The 19,174-nt window shown below is 49.0% G+C and overlaps 1 protein-coding gene across 2 annotated transcripts in view; it reads right to left on the bottom strand.

Annotated features, from left to right (window-relative positions):
• The window catches only part of LMAN1L (lectin, mannose binding 1 like), a 254,756-nt gene that overhangs the window by 92,585 nt on the left and 142,997 nt on the right, over positions 1-19,174 (bottom strand). The window contains exons 5-7 of one of the 2 annotated variants that reach the window (XM_069222136.1): positions 10,453-10,552; positions 3,950-4,073; positions 357-412 (exon numbers count right to left, since the gene is read on the bottom strand). In XM_069222136.1, coding sequence (XP_069078237.1) covers positions 357-412; positions 3,950-4,073; positions 10,453-10,552 — 280 coding nt within the window. The remainder of the gene's footprint in view (positions 1-356; positions 413-3,949; positions 4,074-10,452; positions 10,553-19,174) is intronic. The other variant, XM_069222137.1, reaches the window with a different exon arrangement.

Raw genomic sequence — 19,174 nt, 5'->3', positions numbered from 1 at the left:
GGGTGACACTGGTAAGGTAATAGCACGCGTCAGTGATGGATACTTCATCGTCGGTAGTTTTAGATCTCAGTACTCTTACTCCGAATAGGAAGTCCTTTTTAGACTCCTTAAACAGTTCCCAGTAGGAATAACAGAAGGCCTAGCAGGTCACACGTCTCTGGATTTTAGGTCAGTAGGGATCTAGGAGAAGGGAGGGTCGCAGTAGGTCCAGCACAATCCAATCGTTCCACGACTATCTTGCAATATTTCGCAGAATCTACACCTCAGAAGGAACGTGTAGATCATGCATCATCCCCACTTCAGCGTACACCATCAGCATTCCCGCTCTCCTGTCGTGCAGGAATTCACACCGTTACCTCTTTCCACGTGTCGCTCAGGCTGAAGGTCAGGAAGGACAGGACATCATGGTCGTCTAGAGTGAGGGAGAGAGAGGGACAGAGACGAGGAGTCAGTATCTGGCTTTCAGCCTGGCCTGAGTGGCTTACTGAGGAGGTCGTAGTACAGACCCTTAGCGCTTACTGCCTGGAGTGTGCCCTGGAAGCCATCTGTGCCTCTCTGACCTCAAGATGGATATGGAAAGGAACCATACTTCTGCCCCATCTGTGGGGTCCTGCAGAGATGTTAGAACATCTTACCCAGGGTGACCTGCAGCGCGCTATCTTAGTGTTCAGGACTTAGACGCCTAGTTGCGTTGGCTTGTGGGGTCCCATATGAGCCCAGCAATCATTTACATCAGGACCCAGAGGGTCAAGGCAGGGCTCTTCGCATTGTTTATCCTGGCTGGACCTGCCCAAAGCTGAGGGCTTCAGCAGTGATCCTCCTGTTTGGTAACTCGAGGAGGAAGAGTGGCTAAAGAAGGAAAAGAGCTGTCTAAAAGACCATCCAAAATTCATATGTGGGGGATGCTGAGCAGGGCCAGCTCTAGGGCGGTGCGACTGGTGCAGCCGCACCTCGCGCTGATTTTGGTGGGGGGCGCTGTGTTTAAAAATAACTCATGGGTTTAAAAGCTCCCGAACTTCTTTGTGTCCAGCAGTTTTCCGGCAACAATAAAAATGTCAAGCTATCTCTGGGGATTCATGTTCCTGATGGGGAGAGATTGGAATTTTATCTAGTAGCAGTTTTCACTCATCAAAGTAGCACAGAGGGTTAATATGCCTGCCGCAAAGAACGTGCACCCTGCAGATCACAGAACTGAGGCCCATATTTATACTGTTTTAGCGCCGCATTTGCGTCTTTTTTTGGCGCAAACTTGCAAAATACAATTGTATTTTGTAAGTTTGCCCCGTTTTTGCGACAAAAGGCGGCGCAAATGCGGCGCTAAAACAGTATAAATATGGGCCTGAGTGTGTGAACTGAGTAGCGCTAGGAAAAAACATGAAATATGTCAGAGAGGAGCTATGGACAAAAAAGACACTGCTGGAGGATGATAGGGAAGGAATCCATGGAGACGGTGGTCACGAAATGGGAGGGGGCAGCCAGAAAGACCCCCGCGCCTGCCGTCACCAGCACTAAAGCCGGACCTGATGCTGAGTATGGGTAAAAGCTGCTGAAGGAAAGTCCAAGACTAAAAGAAGATTGCAACTGCAAACCTTTCTGTGTGCTACGAGCACATTAGCAATAGAGCATTATCACTTTAAACTCAGCACATTTGTCTTACTCTTTTAAAAATGACTATTTTCAGCTGTCCCAGCCCACTTTACCCGCCCTTTGTGTTTTAAAATGTTGCCAGGTTGGATCATTTAGGAGGTCAACTACCCTGATATACGACAAAGGTGTGTGAAATTAACAATAGGTAAAATAACTTTAATTTTCTGTGCACATTTCCTTTTGTTATAATATTTAATTTGTTGTTGTGTTTCTACAGTTCTCATAGCCCGAAAGCCACTACGAGGCCCTAATTAAAATATAACATTGTCCCAAACTTTTAAGATACCCGTGGGTAAAAAAAGAACTCAGTCCATGGCACGCTGTGTGCATTAAATACATCTCAAATAGGTTCATTTGGCAAGATAATTAATCACTTATATTAGCGGGATGAGCTCCTAATATGCAGAATAACAGCAGTATATCGATTTTAAAGCAATATTTCCATTCCTTAGTACTATTCTTTAGTGTTGTCTGTCTTGGTTCATTAGTTCAATTGCAGTTATAATTGGATATTTCTAGAAGGATACATTCTCTTTCAGATGTTGGCTCTTTGTACATGTGCCAAAACCGGTGCAGGACCGTCACATGGGGACAAGTTGTTAGGAGAAGGCAGGCCTGTTTACAATACCCCCAAACGTTTCAGGCTCTGCGCTGCTGATGTAAAATTAAATTATAAATCACACAATGAGGAAAACAACCACCGCTAGGTGATGCTATTTGCTAAAGTAGCCTCCAAATGTGGACTGTATTCTGAAAGACATGGCTATGCTACCACAAAAATTAGAAGGTGATCTCGGCCCCACAAAAGTTTGTGAAAGCCCGCACCGGTAGGTTTCACATTCAACAATGCTGGGGGCATCACCCGACCAACATATTGAACAAGTGTGGAACTGCATATGTGCCAAAAAAGAGAGGTGGGGCAAAAATTAACACTACTTTGACAGTGCCCCATCATTTAAGGGAGTCCCCCAAGCGTGAACTGTGTTCAGAAAATAGGATCCGCAGTGGCAGTATGACTGGGAGAAAATTATAGGCACCCACTGGACAGGAAAACAGAGTTTTTGGTCCGAAGGTATCAGCCTGGGCACCAATGCAGATCAATGCCCAGGGGCTAAACTCTATAAAAAAAAGGATGTTTGTGTTCTGCAGACACTACCTGGGGTGATCTAACAGCTGTCAGCCCTGGGTTCTTCACCATCACCAGCTTCCAGCACTCATAATATGAGTGTCCTGTTTGTCTCCAATCAAATTCCTCAACCACATGAACAACGTGTTGCCTTCCTTCGAATCTTGAACAACATTCATCTCCCACACTCCTGCCCACTGCAGCACCACCGTCAGGCCACAGTCTCCTCTCTGCTGGACTGCATAGACTCCGTCTTTTCTACATTCCAGGTTGTACAGAATGTTGTATAAAACTATTGGTCCCATATAAATAGATGTTTTGTGATATAAACCTATTTTGTGATATAAACCTCAGGCCGATAGAGATTTTGTTCTGATCTCAGCTTGATTCGACTACAAGTTCAGGACTTTTATGTTCCCTAATGCAGTGCCTGAGGTTATGTGGAAGGGATTTGGATCTTACCTTGATCCTATTTTAGGTGTCAGTAACCTAACACCAGTGGTGGCTACCGCCAATCAAAACTGGTAGGGTGGCGGGGTTGGGTGGGGTTGGCGGGCGGAATCAGAGGGGACATAAATAAAAATTACAAAAATAAGAAAAACTTTGCTGCTGCTCCTGGTCCAACTGCCGGCCTCTCCCTCTCCTCCGGGCAGTCACCACAAAAGCACAGGCTCCCAATCCTGATGCTGCTCTCATGCTATACCAAGCATGAGAGATGTGCCAGGATTGGCCTGAGCAGGCTGATCTGACACTCGCTCAGGCAAAGGGAGCCTGTGCCATTTCTCCAACCCGGCTGTGCAATAAAGCTGGGTTGGAGAAATGTAAGGGCGCATGTCGGTTTAGCCGGCTTAAGATGACCAGCCAAATGGACATGCGCACTTTACAGTGCCCACCACTCCACCTCCCTATGGCCCCGCCCCTCCTTAGGTTACTTGGCTGTCAGAGAGACAGCGACAAATAAAATAATAATAAAATTGTCTTTTTATCATTTTATTAGTCAGTGCCTGACTTTGAACGGCGGTGGGTGGGTGTCAACACTCCTCCACTATTATGGAGGACCCACCCGTGACTAACACGCTCACTAGGGATAACAATGCGGGCAGAATGCCAAAACAAGCCTTCTAATCCTGGCACTAACAGAGCCGAACACACAACCAAGAGATGATAAAGGAATACCTGCAAGGGCACCCGTCGCTGCCGACACTCCGAAGAAGCCCAACGAGGGGACCACCATATCCTTGATTTCGGTGCACGTCTCGTAGAATTCATCACTGGATGAGAGACCAGTGTTGATGGCAATCTACAACAATGAAATTGAAGGTAAAGTAGATACACATCGCTCGTGTCCATTTTTCCCCAGCCAATCAGGGCTACCCCTAAAAAAGCTCAGAGTCTAGACCAGATACAGAACTTTCTAATGGTGTACGGCCTTCCTCCTCCACCAGAAAGTCAACGTTGAAATGACATAGGAGATGCCCATAGGTTTGTGTCGAGAGAGAGCTAGCAACTATCAGCTTTAAGATCCACAGGGTCCTAACTCAGAGCAGAGCCCTTAAATACTCAGAGCAATGGTGTAAAAAGTCATGTTTAACATATTATGAACAGTTTTCTGCTGTTTTAGTCATTGTACATCATTCAACAGCCATAACCTACTGCATTGAGAAGCGACGTCTAGCCCAGCACAACCATCACTTACTATATTCCTCGGCTATGGAAAATAGGAAATAGATTATGAAACTAAGTAGAACACATTAGACGTCTTGACTGCGCCATCTGAAATGTTAATGGCTCATTATAGCTGATGAATCACCATAGCAAATCCAAGAAGAAGAGCCTCTTTAGGGCCTGGCCTCACATTATTACAGTAATGACCAACATAAGAGACATATAAAAGGTCAGCTGCAGAAGGGAACCCAGCCCTACAACAAATTTTATCATCAGGACAGATTTGCTGCATGTGAGAAACCTCTTCATCATGTGTCAATACTTTTGCCATGAAAAGAAACACACACACCGGTCCATCATGCTTGCCGCAGTTATACAAAGCCACATTCTGCTGCAAGTTGCACAGCTGACTGGCCATTTCCCTCAAGTCACACGAGGGGGAGATCTGGGACGTAGAAGTGTCAATCGTTGGCTTACGAATGGAGCAGCTTCTGAGAATGAACATTTGAAGCCAAAATCACAGAAGGCCTTTAATGGACAACAAAATGCCTTAATGGGTATTAGTGTGAACTAGGAAGCATCTTAACAAAAAGGCCATCAAAGTGAGGATCATTAAACAATTATACCAATGTCATATTAAGTAAATAAAACTAACCACTGAGGCATTAAAGGATGGATGTCAACCATACTTGGGAATAAATGGAAGATACCACCAACGGAGTACCCACGGTACTGTAGGGAAGATACAGTCTCAGAAGACATAACAGATAAACGAGCAAGCAAAGATAATTCACAAATAATTGCCAACTACAGATGACACTGGAGAGAAGATATCAAACACAGGGAACATTCAAAAGGAAGACATCAATCGCATCTGGCATAAAAAGAAGGATATCAAACGGAGAAGGGCTTTAGGGATAACTGCAAATCACAACCAACATTAGAGAGAACATAACATATATTATGGGTTACAAATGAGTACATAGTGCACAGAGGGGGTGAATGCCACCCATGTTAAAAGTTGGCCATCAACCACACATATCAGGTCGTTATATGTATGATAACAAGTGCAGAGGGAGTTAAAGGATAGGTGCTAGCCATAAGAGAGTAAATGAAAACATGCCGGCTACCAAGGACATTATGTTATGTTAAGTCATTTATAAAGCGCACAGCTACCCGTAGGCCTTCCAGCGCTCAGAAGGGAACTCTGAAAGGAAGTCTGAGGGGTTATGCTCTAAAAAGCCAGGTTTTTAGTGCTTGCTGAAAGGAAAGTTCATGGCTAGTAAGACATAGACTGAGAGGTAGAGAGTTCCATAGCTTGGCCCCAAGATGAGCCAAAGAACTCCCACCCCATCTAGGCTTCTTTACTCTAGGGATGAGAGCTATGGCTGCCAACTGGGACCTAAGCTGTCTAGCAGGTATGTAAAAAGAGGATAATGTCCTAAGCAAAGAAGGACCTCTATTGTACAGGGCCCTGTGAACACAGCACAAAGGGCCAGATGTATCAACAAACTATTTTGTGATTTTCTAATAGTGATTTTTAAGAAATCGCTATTTCAGGGTAGCAAAATGGTATCATATTTGCGATTCGGTAATAGCGATTTCTTAAAAATTGCAAATGCTATTACCGAATCGCAAATTGCGTTTCCAACCCCATTCGCACCTATGGGCCCCCAGATTTGCGAATTTTTGGCATTTCCCAAATTGCAAATTCCTAACTGGAATTTGCAATTTCGGAAATGCAAACCCCAGGATGCTGGGGGCCTAAGGCCCCCTCTGCTGCACCCTCAAAATGTATTTGCGGACATGTAAGGTGCACACATGCCAAAGGGGCATGTGTGCATTACATGTCAATTTAAAAAATGCATTTATAATGCATTTTTAAAATTTGCACATGGTTACCACCAAATTGTATTTGGTGGTAATAGTGATTCCTTAATGCCCAAATCTCATTAAGGAAAAGCTTGTTACATGTGCCTAAGAAATCGCAAATAAGGATTCCTTATTTGTGATTTCTTATTTAGAGAATCGCAAATTTGCGATTCTCTAAACGGGGTCGCAATTTTAAGGAATCGCTATTTTAGCGATTCCTTAAAAATGCATTTTTGCATTCACAAATGGCCATTTGCACCGTTTGCAAATGCAAAAACGCTTAATACATCGGGCCCAAAGTCTTACATTTTATGCGCTGTTCAACTGTGAGCCAGTGGAGTGAAGAAATAGCTGATTTAGCTGATACATGCCTCGGTATATTTAGAAGCAGACGGGCCAAAGCATTCTGCACCACCTGCAACTTTCTGATCACATATTTCAGGGATCCAATATACAAGGGATTACCATAATCTAAGCGCAAGATGATAAGGGCCTGGACAATGAGTCTTTTAGCAACAAATGGAAGGATTTTAAAAACCTTCCTCAAGAGTTTAAGCAGACCAAAAGATGTGGAGGAAACCTGATTGGCATGATGTGCCATGGTAAGCTGAGGGTCCAGGCAGACTCCCAAACTCTAAAATAAGTTCCTTAGGTGGAGAAAGATTTCCCAAGGGTTCCAGAGTAGAGGGATTGTATCCCAAATGAGGATGGTGTCCTAGCATCATTACCTCGGACTTGTCATCATTAAGCTTAAGCCTACATTGGGACATCCATCCGGCCACTGCCTGAAGGCAGAGGGCGAGTGACGAACTAGTGTTTGTGGATATTAAAACTACCAGCTGAGGACCTTCTGCATACGACACCAGTGAAAGACCATAAGGCTTGACAATTTCTACCAGAGGTAACATCTAAATGTTGAATAGAGTGGGACTAAGAGAAGATCCCTGGGGTACTCCACAACTACTCTTAAAACAGCTAGAGAGGAAGGACCGGTCAAGGACCTGAAACGATCTTCCTCCAAAAATGAGGTGAGCCATCCCAGGGCATCAACCGAAATTCCGACCTCTCTCATTCTCAGAAGTAATAAATCACAATCAACAGTGTCGAAGGCAGCACTAAAATCCAGCAGGATGATAGCTGTCACAATACCCTGATCAAAATTCCTTCTAGCCTCTACTGTGACTGCAATCAGAGCTGATTCTGTACTGTGGAGGGGCCTAAAGCCCATCTGAGTAGGGTGAAGGATATTATTATCTTCCAAAAAGCAAGATAGTAGGGCATTGACATGCTTTTCAATTATTTTAGATAAAGCTGGCAACAAAGAGATAGCCTATAATTACTAAGCAGAGTGGCGTCTAAATTATGCTTTTTCAGCAAGGGTTTGACAATGGCATGTTTCCAGTGTTCCCGAACAGAGCTCATGGACAATGAGGAGTTCATGAGGTTAGTAATAAAAGGAGCAATAACGGCAGCACCTAAAGACAGCCCGTGAGGGGGTGCTGGATCAAGGGGAGAGCCTGACTTAAGAGTAGCAAGAGATTTCATGACCATGTCTTCAGAGAGAAGAGAGAATTGCAGGAAAGAAATAGGGTATAACGTCTGCTGACCTATCGACTCAGAAGGCTTAGAGGGAGTTGCTGGAAAGGTTGAATAGATATTTCATATTTTTTGTTGCAAAACCGGGCGAGATTGTTACTGTGTTCTTGGGAGGCATCCACAAGATCAGAGTGAGAGTGTGGCTGAACAATATCTGTGAGTACTTGAAAGATCTCTTTAGGAGAGCTCGATGCCTGCTCAATTCTAGAGGCGCAATAAATGGATTGGGCTGATTTAATTTCGAAATGATAAAATCTGATGGCTTTCCTATAGTCCTGTTTTAAGGAATCATCATAGGTTTTTCGCCATCTCCTTCCCAACTGCCTGTATTCTCTTTTTAGATGGTGAAGATGGGAAGAAAACCAAGGGGCGACTTTCGTGCGATGTCCCCCGGCTTCAGTAGAATAAGGGAAAAGCAGATCTAAGCCATCAGTAATCCACCATTAAATGTCTCTAGCAGGCCAGCCATATTGTCCCTGGGGGAGGTTTCAACAAAAGGAAGTACAGCAACAAAAGATAGCATTGAAAAGGTGCCAGAGGTCACAGTTGCCACACCTGACACTATCCTTGCGGCCTCTGGCTCAGATCTCATCAAAGCCCCAGATAAAAGATGGCTCTATGAAAGCCTGGTTTTATTTCCATTGTTTTAGCTCATTGCCTCTCAATTTTTCGCTTTCGTTTTGCAGGTGCATTTCATTTTAATTTTGAAAGTTTCCACATGTGAGATACTTTCAAATTGAAAACAGAAAAACATCTGCAATCTAAATGATAAAACGTACAGGCGTAGTCCCGTTAGATGCTGCAGTAAGGCATTTTAACTTTCCACTGTTCAGACCTCTAGGTGAAAGCTGAAAGCACAGTCCATACAGTATATCTGGGGATCAATGACCCAGCAACAGAGCTCCTTTGCAGATTTTGAAGGTTTTCATGCAAACCAAAAAATGTTCAAATTCATATCTGGAGGATTTTGGAGACAGCATTTCTCTGTGATTTAGCGCAAAGGAGCATACAGTGAAAAGAAAAACACGCATCTCTCTTAGCCAGCCCTACATCACTAATATTAATCAGCTACAGTATTCTAGAATGTTCCTTTGCTTCTGGGGGGTTGTGAGGTCTGTTGTGACACCGTTCACTGGAAGCCCCCTTTAATGTTTATGAGGATGCTGATTACTTCACAGTAAAAAAATAAAAGTGCACTGCCAGACAAAGAACATGAGGGTCTCTTTCTGTAATGTCACCAAGGTTAAAAGTTGAATTATGTCTCTTGCTGTGATGACGGTGAGCTCTAAGTAAATGCAAGTTCACTTCCTGTGATGTAATCAGGGGTCATGTGACCTGTGATGTCACATCGGCTGCCCCTAGCATTTTAGTGAATTGGACAAATCCTGACGGAGCATCAAAGAACCCTCACACACCACTTTTACTGCATGTCCAGTGATTCTTTGAGTAATACAGAGGGCAAGGGAAGGAACAATAGATGAATTAAAAGAAAGGAGGGGAGGGCCAATATAAAAAAGTGAGGAAAAAAGTGACATTCTAAGAAGAAAATTGGAATAAATGGACAAAGAACGTAGGAAGTAACATAAGGGATATACACAATAAACGGCTAAAACTGGATAGAGTTGGGTAATAACTCTTACTTTTATTAAAGCATAAACAAAGAAGACAGTGAACATAGTTCTACTTGAAAGAAGATGGAAAAAACTCAAACCTGGCATAGAGGTGGCGTGGACATTAGAGAAAATGCTTAATATCGAGAATAAGAAATACAAGAAAGGAAACATCCGGTTAATGATGATAAATGTGTCTCGAAACCCACAGTGACATCATCCAACGAAGGAATATTCTAGAATGTGTATTGTTAAAGAGAATTCGAGCTAGCACCTGATTTCATTCTTCTGCTCTTTGGTAACCCTGGCAGTGCTCTTGCTACCCTGGTCTCATGAGTCATGGATGCTTCAGCAGGAGTATAAATTAGGCAGGGCTCCCAGAGTGCATTTCCACTCATACCCGCAGTGTCAAACAGGAGCCTACTGAGGGGATTAGGGTCGGACCAGAGGCCTTCTGAAACCACAGCGGGTGAAAAAGGTTGTGATGTCACTTCCGCTGCCCTCTCGAGTTCTGCACATAGACTATGGACTCGTTAATTAACATCGCAATAAACTGCACGAGTTATAAACCACTCTGGGGACAGATAAATGAAATGAATAGTTATGCAGAACAGAGACAGAGAAACGTTCTGTTAATCGAAAATGAGCAATTTCTTTCAGGACTTTTATCACCAAAATCAATCACTCTCGTGGAACAACACACAATTCCACCACAAAGAACAATAAACAGAGACGGCCAGTGTCTCACTCTATTTGCTCAAGCAGGGTCCAATTCGCCTTTGAGTATCAGTAATCCAAGTCTATAAACTCAACGCATTTAAACCGGGTTCCTTCGAGATGAGGGTAAGACTTGGAGATGGCCTCAATGACCATTATCAGCGAAAGTTTGAAAGTAAAGGGAGAGAAAACATAAAAGGACAAGGAAAGAAAACTTACACTGAGGGTCTTTTTATAGTAGGTGATCCTGGCTCGGAAAGGATGGGGTGTGTTGCGGAAATTTCTGACGCAGGCTCCAAGAACTTGGGACGCTCCATCGCTGTTGGAAAGAACAGAATCAGCGTGAGAGGAGGTGAGAGTGTGCAACTCTATGATCTCATAAGTGTGTATTTGGATGTGCCAGAGCGAATGCCTACGGGCATGTGATTGTATGTGTCTGTATGGATTCTGGTAAGTGTATCTATCTTGGTTTCTATCAAACAGGTTGTGCCTGTCTGTATGCATTCGCGTGCACGTAGCGCCTCGGTGTTCATCCCGGGGTATCTGTTCCTAAGAGCTGCTTGGCAGCAGAAGGATTTGGCATCCGTCTGGGCTGCACCTTACCCCTGCTCTAGGCTGAGTGTGCATTCATAACAGGTTTCTGACTTGTGTTTTGGGTGTTTACGTTTGGAGACTGGCGTGTCTGTGCGCAGGCTGTGTGTGCTTCCACATCCTAGAGCCAGTCAGACTGCAGGGTGACTGTGACGTCATCAGTGAATGATGAGGCTGGAGCAGACTGACAGCCGCATGGCAGGCTACACCATGCACCAACGAGAGATGCGTTTAGGTAAGGTGGCACCACGGTAGACTTTTTGTTTTAGAAGCCTTAATGTTTCATGAGAAGAGTCCCAGGTGTTCAAATTTTTTGCAAAATTGAGTAAACCGACAAAATGAAGACCGTTGACAATACTATACATTTACAGGAGAGAGTGGGAGAAATGTGAAACTTATACACACGGAAGACTAAAGTCTGAAAAAAATATGAAAACTGCGCACAAGCAGAGCAAAGAATACAGAGGGATGTTAAAACTGCACAGGGCTCCAGTACACGAGGAGACGTGAAAATAATACACAGAGGGCTGAGTAATGTTGAGACGTTAAAACAGTGGACACATAAAGGGCAGAATAGCGGGACTATCACCCATTCAAGACTCCTGAATACGGGTAGGTGCGAAAGCAATGCACACGTGCAAGGTAACGTGTGAATTGCGTGAAGTCAATGCAACATACAGGTTATAAAACACTAGTAGGAGATGTGGAAATAGTCCACAGGAGAAAAATTGTGAAAATACAGCACAATTCCAGGCCACAGAATAAAGGGAGAGATGAAAACACGGCACACATGCAGGGCAAATATGGGAAGATGTGACGAGACTACGTGTGCAAAGGTTGCAGAATACGATTGGTGTGCAAAATTTTATTTTACGTAATTATGGAAGATTCAGAAAAAAATGGAAATTTTAAAATTACACAAAATGCAAAAGTGGGATTTGGGGCTGTATTTAAGCATGAAATGCGTCCTAGCGGCCACTTAAGATGTTAAGATGCATTTTGCGCAAAAAGCAGAGCAAAAAAGCAAACGTAACACAAACAACATCCCCGTGTTTTCTGTCTTTTGCGTTGTTGCCATGCATTCACTATAAATGTTTACCATGAAAGGAAAAAGTTACTAAAAATACAATGACTCGTGTTGTCACGTAGTGGAAAGCCTTTCGCAAATCTGGTCACCTTTCTGTTGCTTTTTGCTATATTTGGGTGTGAAGCCGGTACTAATGAGGAGCAACTAATGCCCAGACACTGTTACCGAACTTAAAAATGACAAAATAATGAAGTAATACTATCAGAAAATGTGCCGAATTATGCCACCTAATTTGCCTTTTCTTGCTGCATAATTTACTGAGCCCTGTCGTATAATTTGGTCCTCTCCTGTAGCATGATTCCTGTGGTCCTGCCAATAATGTAATGTTACAAGCAGTGTTTATTTTGTGCTGGTAGTTGCCGGTCCTGCAGTCGACAGTCCTGGTGGGGTGTTTTGGTGACATAGTGTTTCAGTTTTTTCACATCATCATAAATTAAGCACTTCATGAGGTCTGACAGAAGTCTGAAGAATTTCCTATACCTGTCTGGGCCAGGTTAGACCTCTTCATAGTTCAGTATTCATTACCACCGAGCAATGTAGCCTGACCCTCCCACTTTACGTGGCCCACCCACAACTGGCCACCAGCATCCCTCATTATATTCACCTGGGTGGATCGAGTGCTCTAGGATGAACCATGTGTGCACTGACAACAAAATCTCTGCCTGAGTCATGCAGGTGGACCTTACGCATAGGCACAATGGGCAGCTGCCCAGGATCCCACCCATCACACCAGCTTACTGCACCCAACCATACTAGTCCTGTGCCCCCATCACCCATCTTGTCACTCACACCATACTGTAGCAAGGCATGGTTGTTGTGAGGCTCGACAAGGTAGCCTTCCCTTCTGCGACTGGCTTCAAAGCTATGAACTACTGCCACAAGGCCAACGAAAGGGCTCCCTTTCCCAGGCCATGCAGCCACTGTCCAGCACTGAGAAGCCAGGTAGAGGGTTTCTCATCACTGGTTCTTGGTTGCATACTCAGGTGATGAGACCTGCCAGGGACGCAGCTATCAACAGTGAAGCAGATATAGGGGGTGATTCTAACCCTGGCGGTCGGTGTTAAAGCGGCGGCCAACCCGCCAACAGGCTGGCGGTAAAAAAAATGGGATTCTGAGCCTGGCGGGAACCGCCAACACAGACAGCCACCTTAACACTCCGACCGCCACGGCGGTACAAACAAACAGCGCGGCGGTCACTGCCAACAGACAGGCGGCAGACAATGTACCGCCCACACTATTTCAACTCACCAATCTGCCACCTTTTCCGGGGCGGGAGCACCGCCGATAAAAACACGGCGGAAACAGACTATGAACGGGAAAACGCACACCACTACGCACTCCAGGAGGAAGGAGGACAGCATGGAACCTGAATTAAACATCCTACCTGCTCTCGTCTACCTTCTCATCTACCACGAGTACGAAGTCCGGCGCAGACGACAACGGTGAGTACTGCACCTACGACACACGGGAGGGGGAGGACGAAAGGTTACGGGCACACACATATGCGACCCCCCCCCCCCCCCCAACTATGTACTCACCAATGCAGAGCACCAAGTCACAGTGACACCACCCAAACCCCCCTGAAAAATGCTAGGACATAATCATATTTGGAATAAATATTTATGTACCAAAAAGCTCCAGAAAATTATCGTACAACCATGAAAGATATTCACAACAAAACTAATGACATACACATCAGTGTATAACTGAAGTACCAAGTCCTGCACATCCTACGAATTCAGCATGTCCATGGGCCAAAGTCTTGAGAAATAAGGGCAAAGCCCACACAGGAGACCTGAGTCCTTTGGAGAGAACACTGCAGGGGCATCAGATGTAAAAACTACAGGCACCTCAGGGGGAAGGGAAGGGGGGGGCACCACAGCCACATGAGTCCACGACGCCAGATCCACGAGGAGCCACCATGCCCACTGGACCATCCTGGGGAGTGCAAAGCCACAGTCTCTCAATGTCTCTACAGTGGGTGGGCTGCCCACTGGACCATCCTGGGGAGTGCAAAGCCACAGTCTCTCAATGTCTCTACAGTGGGTGGGCTGCCCACTGGACCATCCTGGGGAGTGCAAAGCCACAGTCTCTCAATGTCTCTACAGTGGGTGGGCTGCCCACTGGACCATCCTGGGGAGTGCAAAGCCACAGTCCATCAGGTGGATGACAGTCTCCACTGGTCAAGGAGGAGGCATGGTGGGCACAGTGAACCATAAACAGTGATTGAGACGGGGGTGCCCAGCGGAGCGGTGCTTGAGACGGCGGTGCCCAGCGTAGCGGTGCTTGAGAGGAAGGGCCCAGCGGAGCGGTGCCTGAGACGGCGGTGCCCAGCGGAGCGGTGCTTGAGACGGCGGTGCCCAGCGTAGCGGTGCTTGAGAGGAAGGGCCCAGCGGAGCGGTGCTTGAGAGGAAGGGCCCAGCGTAGCAGTGCTTGAGAGGAAGGGCCCAGCGGAGCGGTGCTTGAGAGGAAGGGCCCAGCGTAGCGGTGCTTGAGAGGAAGGGCCCAGCGGAGCGGTGCTTGAGAGGAAGGGCCCAGCGGAGCGGTGCTTGAGACGGCGGTGCCCAGCGTAGCGGTGCTTGAGATGAAGGGCCCAGCGGAGCGGTGCTTGAGAGGAAGGGCCCAGCGGAGCGGTGCTTGAGATGGCGGGGCCCTGTTCAGCGGTGCTCTTCTCCACGGCGGGACCCTGTTCAGCGGTGCTCTTCTCCACGGCGGGCCCTGTTCAGCGGTGCTCTTCTGCACGGCGGGGCCCTGTTCAGCGGTGCTCTTCTGCACCGCGGGCCCTGTTCAGCGGTGCTCTACTCCACGGCGGGGCCCTGTTCAGCGGTGCTCTTCTGCACCACGGGCCCTGTTCAGCGGTGCTCTTCTGCATGGCGGGGCCCTGTTCAGCGGTGCTCTTCTGCACCGCGGGCCCTGTTCAGCGGTGCTCTACTCCACGGCGGGCCCTGTTCAGCGGTGCTCTTCTGCACCGCGGGCCCTGTTCAGCGGTGCCTATCTCCACGGCGGGCCCTGTTCAGCGGTGCCTATCTCCATGGCGGGCCCTGTTCAGCGGTGCTCTTCTGCACCGCGGGCCCTGTTCAGCGGTGCCTATCTCCACGGCGGGCCCTGTTCAGCGGTGCTCTTCTGCACCGCGGGCCCTGTTCAGCGGTGCTCTTCTGCACAGCGGGGCCCTGTTCAGCGGTGCTCTTCTGCACCGCGGGCCCTGTTCAGCGGTGCTCTACTCCACGGCGGGCCCTGTTCAGCGGTGCTCTTCTGCACCGCGGGCCCTGTTCAGCGGTGCCTATCTCCACGGCGGGCCCTGTTCAGCGGTGCCCGACTCCACGGCGGGCCCTGTTCAGCGGTGCTCTTCTGCACCGCGGGCCCTGTTCAGCAGTGCTCTACTCCACGGCGGGCCCTGTTCAGCGGTGCTCTTCTGCACCGCGGGCCCTGTTCAGCGGTGCCTATCTCCACGGCGGGCCCTGTTCAGCGGTGCCTATCTCCACGGCGGGCCCTGTTCAGCGATGCTCTTCTGCACCGCGGGCCCTGTTCAGCGGTGCTCTTCTGCACCACGGGCCCTGTTCAGCGGTGCCTATCTCCACGGCGGGCCCTGTTCAGCGGTGCTCTTCTGCACTGCGGGCCCTGTTCAGCGGTGCTCATCCAGCAGGTCAAGGGAGCCAGACCTGGCCTGGACTCCCTGCTCAGTCGCCCTCGGACCGTGACGTTTCTGGACCCTTCGGGGACGGACTCCTGGCCTCCTTAGTGTCCTCCTTCCCAGCTGGGATGTGGCATGTGGGGTCCACCTTCTCCGCGCTCCTGCTGCCCTTCCGCTCCTTTGATGGGGCTCTCGGGCCCTTGCCTCCCCTAGATGGTGTGGGTGGTGAAGTGGCCGCACATTGCTCCTTGGGGGCAGCCCTGTCGGTCCTCGCACGGCGGCCCTTGTTTTTGCGGGTCCTCTTGCCGGGGGGGGGCTGGACGTGTCCTTGCTGCTGATCGATGTGTCACTGCTGGCAAAGGGTGGGCTCCAGAACCCAGGCACAACAGTGACACCCGAAGCTGGGCTGGTGGTGGCTGCGGTGCTCTTGGGACTCTTTGAAGATGGATGGGGGAGCTCATCGGGGGGAAAGAGGTTAAGGTTAGCCAGGAAAAGTTTTTTAGGGCCAAGGTAAAGGGTAGGAGAAGTGGAGATGGAAGTGGAGGTAGAGGAGGTGGTTGTAGGAGAGTCAGGTGTGCTGTCATTGGGTGAAGGTGCTGGTGCTGTAGGCTGTCGTGAGGTGGATGGCTGTTGGGTGGGTGTCTGCCTGCGTTTGTGTGTCTTGGAAGAGGGGGTGACAGACACAGTGGGAGAGGACACAGGGGACGTGTAAATGGCAGTGGGGGTGGTGACTGCCCAAGTGTGGACTGTCCTGGAGGGTGAGGTGGTGATGGAAGCACTGGCTGATGTTGGGGTGCATGCAGGTGTGAGTGTAGACGTCACAGGGAGGGAGGAGGGAGACGAGGAGGAGGAGGGGGACACAGGGGTGGCAGTGGCTGTTGGCATGTCTGCATCTGGGTGTTGCTTGGGTGAGTGTTTGTGGGATCTGTGGTGCTTGTGTTTGGATGAGCTGCTCTTGGGTGTTGAGGTGTGTGCAGGCTGGTCTGATGGTGTGGATGGGATAGGCTGAGGAACAGGAGACAGAGAAATGCTGGAGGCAGTAAGAAGAGGGAGGCTGGAAACTGGGACAATGGCTGCCGTCAGTGCTGAGGCCAGAGCAGTGAACGCTCGTTGATGGGCAGCCTGACCCGAATGAATGCCCTCCAGGTACGCATTGCTCTGTTGCACCTCCCTTTGCACACCCTGGATGGCATTCAAAAGGGTCGTCTGCCCAACAATGAGCGTCCTTACCAGGTCAATGAGCTCCACACTGAGGGCAGCAGGGGCAACAGGGGCAGGGGCTGAGGTGCCTGGGGCGAAGGAGACGCGCGCCTTCCTGGGCGAACCGGCACGGAGCGAAGACTGAGGGGCTGCTGGGAGGGCGGGGCTGGTGCACTGGGTGGCGGCTGTACCTGTAGAGGCGGGGGGCACGGATGTTGCCGCCACCCCTAGGGAGCTCCCATCCGAGGACGTGTCGCTTTCGCTGCTCTCACCAGCGGTCCCCGTCGTGGTGCTCCCCTCGCCCTCCGGATCACTGGTGCCCTCGGTGTCTGTTCCTGGGTCCACCGGGGCCTTGTGTCCTGCAGCTCCCTCGTGCTCCGATGCCAAATCTCCTCCGCCTGATGATGCTAATGCACACATGCACAAGAAGATGAAGAGAAAGGGTGGGGGGAGAAAAAAGAAGACCAGGTTGAGTGCATGCAATGTCAACACCGTTGGCGGAGAGGACAGACACAGGTGCCTAATGCACTAAGCCGCGCATTCGGGGTACACTACTCAGTACTACTGACTAAGACAACAGGCCAAGAGACGTCAAACGCGCACATGGGAGATGCTGGACCTTCAATGGCTGTACTTGTCACCCTACCGAGGTGGGGGCCGGGGGCACAGGGCCATGCCTAAGGGAGAGGACTACACTACAGAAAGCGCCCTGGCCTAATGTCACCCACAGCCCTCCTCCCCCACCCAGACGCCTCCACTGCGCAGAAAGATAGGAGAATGTGCTGATACTCACCCCCTTGTGTCTGCTGTGATGTCTTAAAGTGCCCATCCAATTCAGGGTAGGCCACCGCCAGGATCCGGGACATCAGGGGGGTCATGGTGCGACTGGCACCCCTCCTAGGTTGGGAGGCCATCCCCAGCAGTGTTTCTGCGGTCTTCCTTGTTCCGCGGCGGATGTCCTCCCACCTCTTGCGGCAGTGGGTGCCCCGTCTGTTGTGGACCCCCAAGTTCCGGACTTCCTTGGCGATGGCACGCCAAATCTCGATCTTCTGATGGGCGCTGACCTATTTGACATGTACAGGGTGGAAAGGAGGAAATCATCAATGACCTGCATGTTAGATGTTATTGGCCCCCCCCACCAACTTTGCCATATGGCACATGCTCTCATCTGTCGGGCGTTGCACTCCTCATTCGCCCCCCACCCCACAAACTTACATCCACCCCAATCCACACAGGCATAGCCCATTCCATGTGCACCCGGTGTACTCACTTGTTGGTCTGGAGGACAGTAGAGTAGCGCATACTGGGGGAGGACCCCATCCACGAGCTTCTCCAACTCTTCAGACGTGAAGGCAGGGGCCCTTTCCCCAGTCGCAGCAGCCATTGTATCTTCCAGACCGAGGTCACAGCAGCACTTGCAGTATAGGTCCTCTCCTGTGGATGATCAGGTCTCGAGTGATTAAGCAGATAGAAAATGGCGGTCACGCCCGCGGCGGTGCGTACCGCGACCGCCGGCGCACTTCGTCATTGGCTCCTGAAACCCATAGGCTTCAATGTTAACCAATGCGGCTTTGCGCCGCGGTCTTCGACCGCCTACCGCCACGGTGTGCCCCGCCAGCGCATTGACCTCACATCCCATTGTCCCACTTCACAGGTCAGGCAGCCGCCATTTCAAGGGCCTACATGGCTTAATTTTGACTGCGACACACAGGCCTAGGCCTTGCATTGCCACACATACACGCCTTTCAACCCATTGCCATTCTTTAACTGTGCAAGCTGTCTGTACGTACCTGTGGTTTGGCTGACTCTGTGCTCCATGTTGTCCTTCCTAGGCACGGTCCGCTGGGACTTGCGATGAGAAGGAGGAATCCTCGCGTGTACCGACCGCTGGTGGACCTGTCGACAATGGAAGAACGCCATATAATACTTCGATACAGACTTGACCGTGCCACTATCCATGAACTGTGTGCCCAGCTGGAGCCAGCCCTGATGTCCCCCATCCGCCAACCCACAGGGATTCCCCCTCTGGTGCAGGTTTTGTCAGTCCTCCATTTTTTGGCCAGTGGGTCATTCCAGACCACAGTGGCCATGTCATCTGGAATGTCTCAGCCTATGTTTTCTAAGATTTTGAGCAGAGTGTTGTCTGCCCTGATGAAACTCATGCGGAGCTACATCATTTTCCCAGAGGAGGGTGACTTGCCTACAGTGAAGGGTGATTTCTATGCCCTTGGACATATCCCCAACATCATTGGTGCCATTGATGGGACCCATGTGGCTTTGGTACCCCCAAAAGACGATGAGCAGGTGTACCGAAACAGAAAAAATTATCATTCGATGAATGTCCAGGTGGTCTGTTTGGCTGACCAGTACATCTCCCATGTAAATGCCAAGTTCCCAGGGTCAGTGCATGACGCGTATGTGATGCGAAATAG

Source organism: Pleurodeles waltl, chromosome 3_1 (genome assembly GCF_031143425.1).
Source record: "Pleurodeles waltl isolate 20211129_DDA chromosome 3_1, aPleWal1.hap1.20221129, whole genome shotgun sequence".
Lineage (NCBI taxonomy): Eukaryota > Metazoa > Chordata > Amphibia > Caudata > Salamandridae > Pleurodeles > Pleurodeles waltl.
The sequence above is the reverse complement of the archived record's forward strand: the minus strand, read 5'-3'. Positions and strand labels throughout refer to the sequence as shown.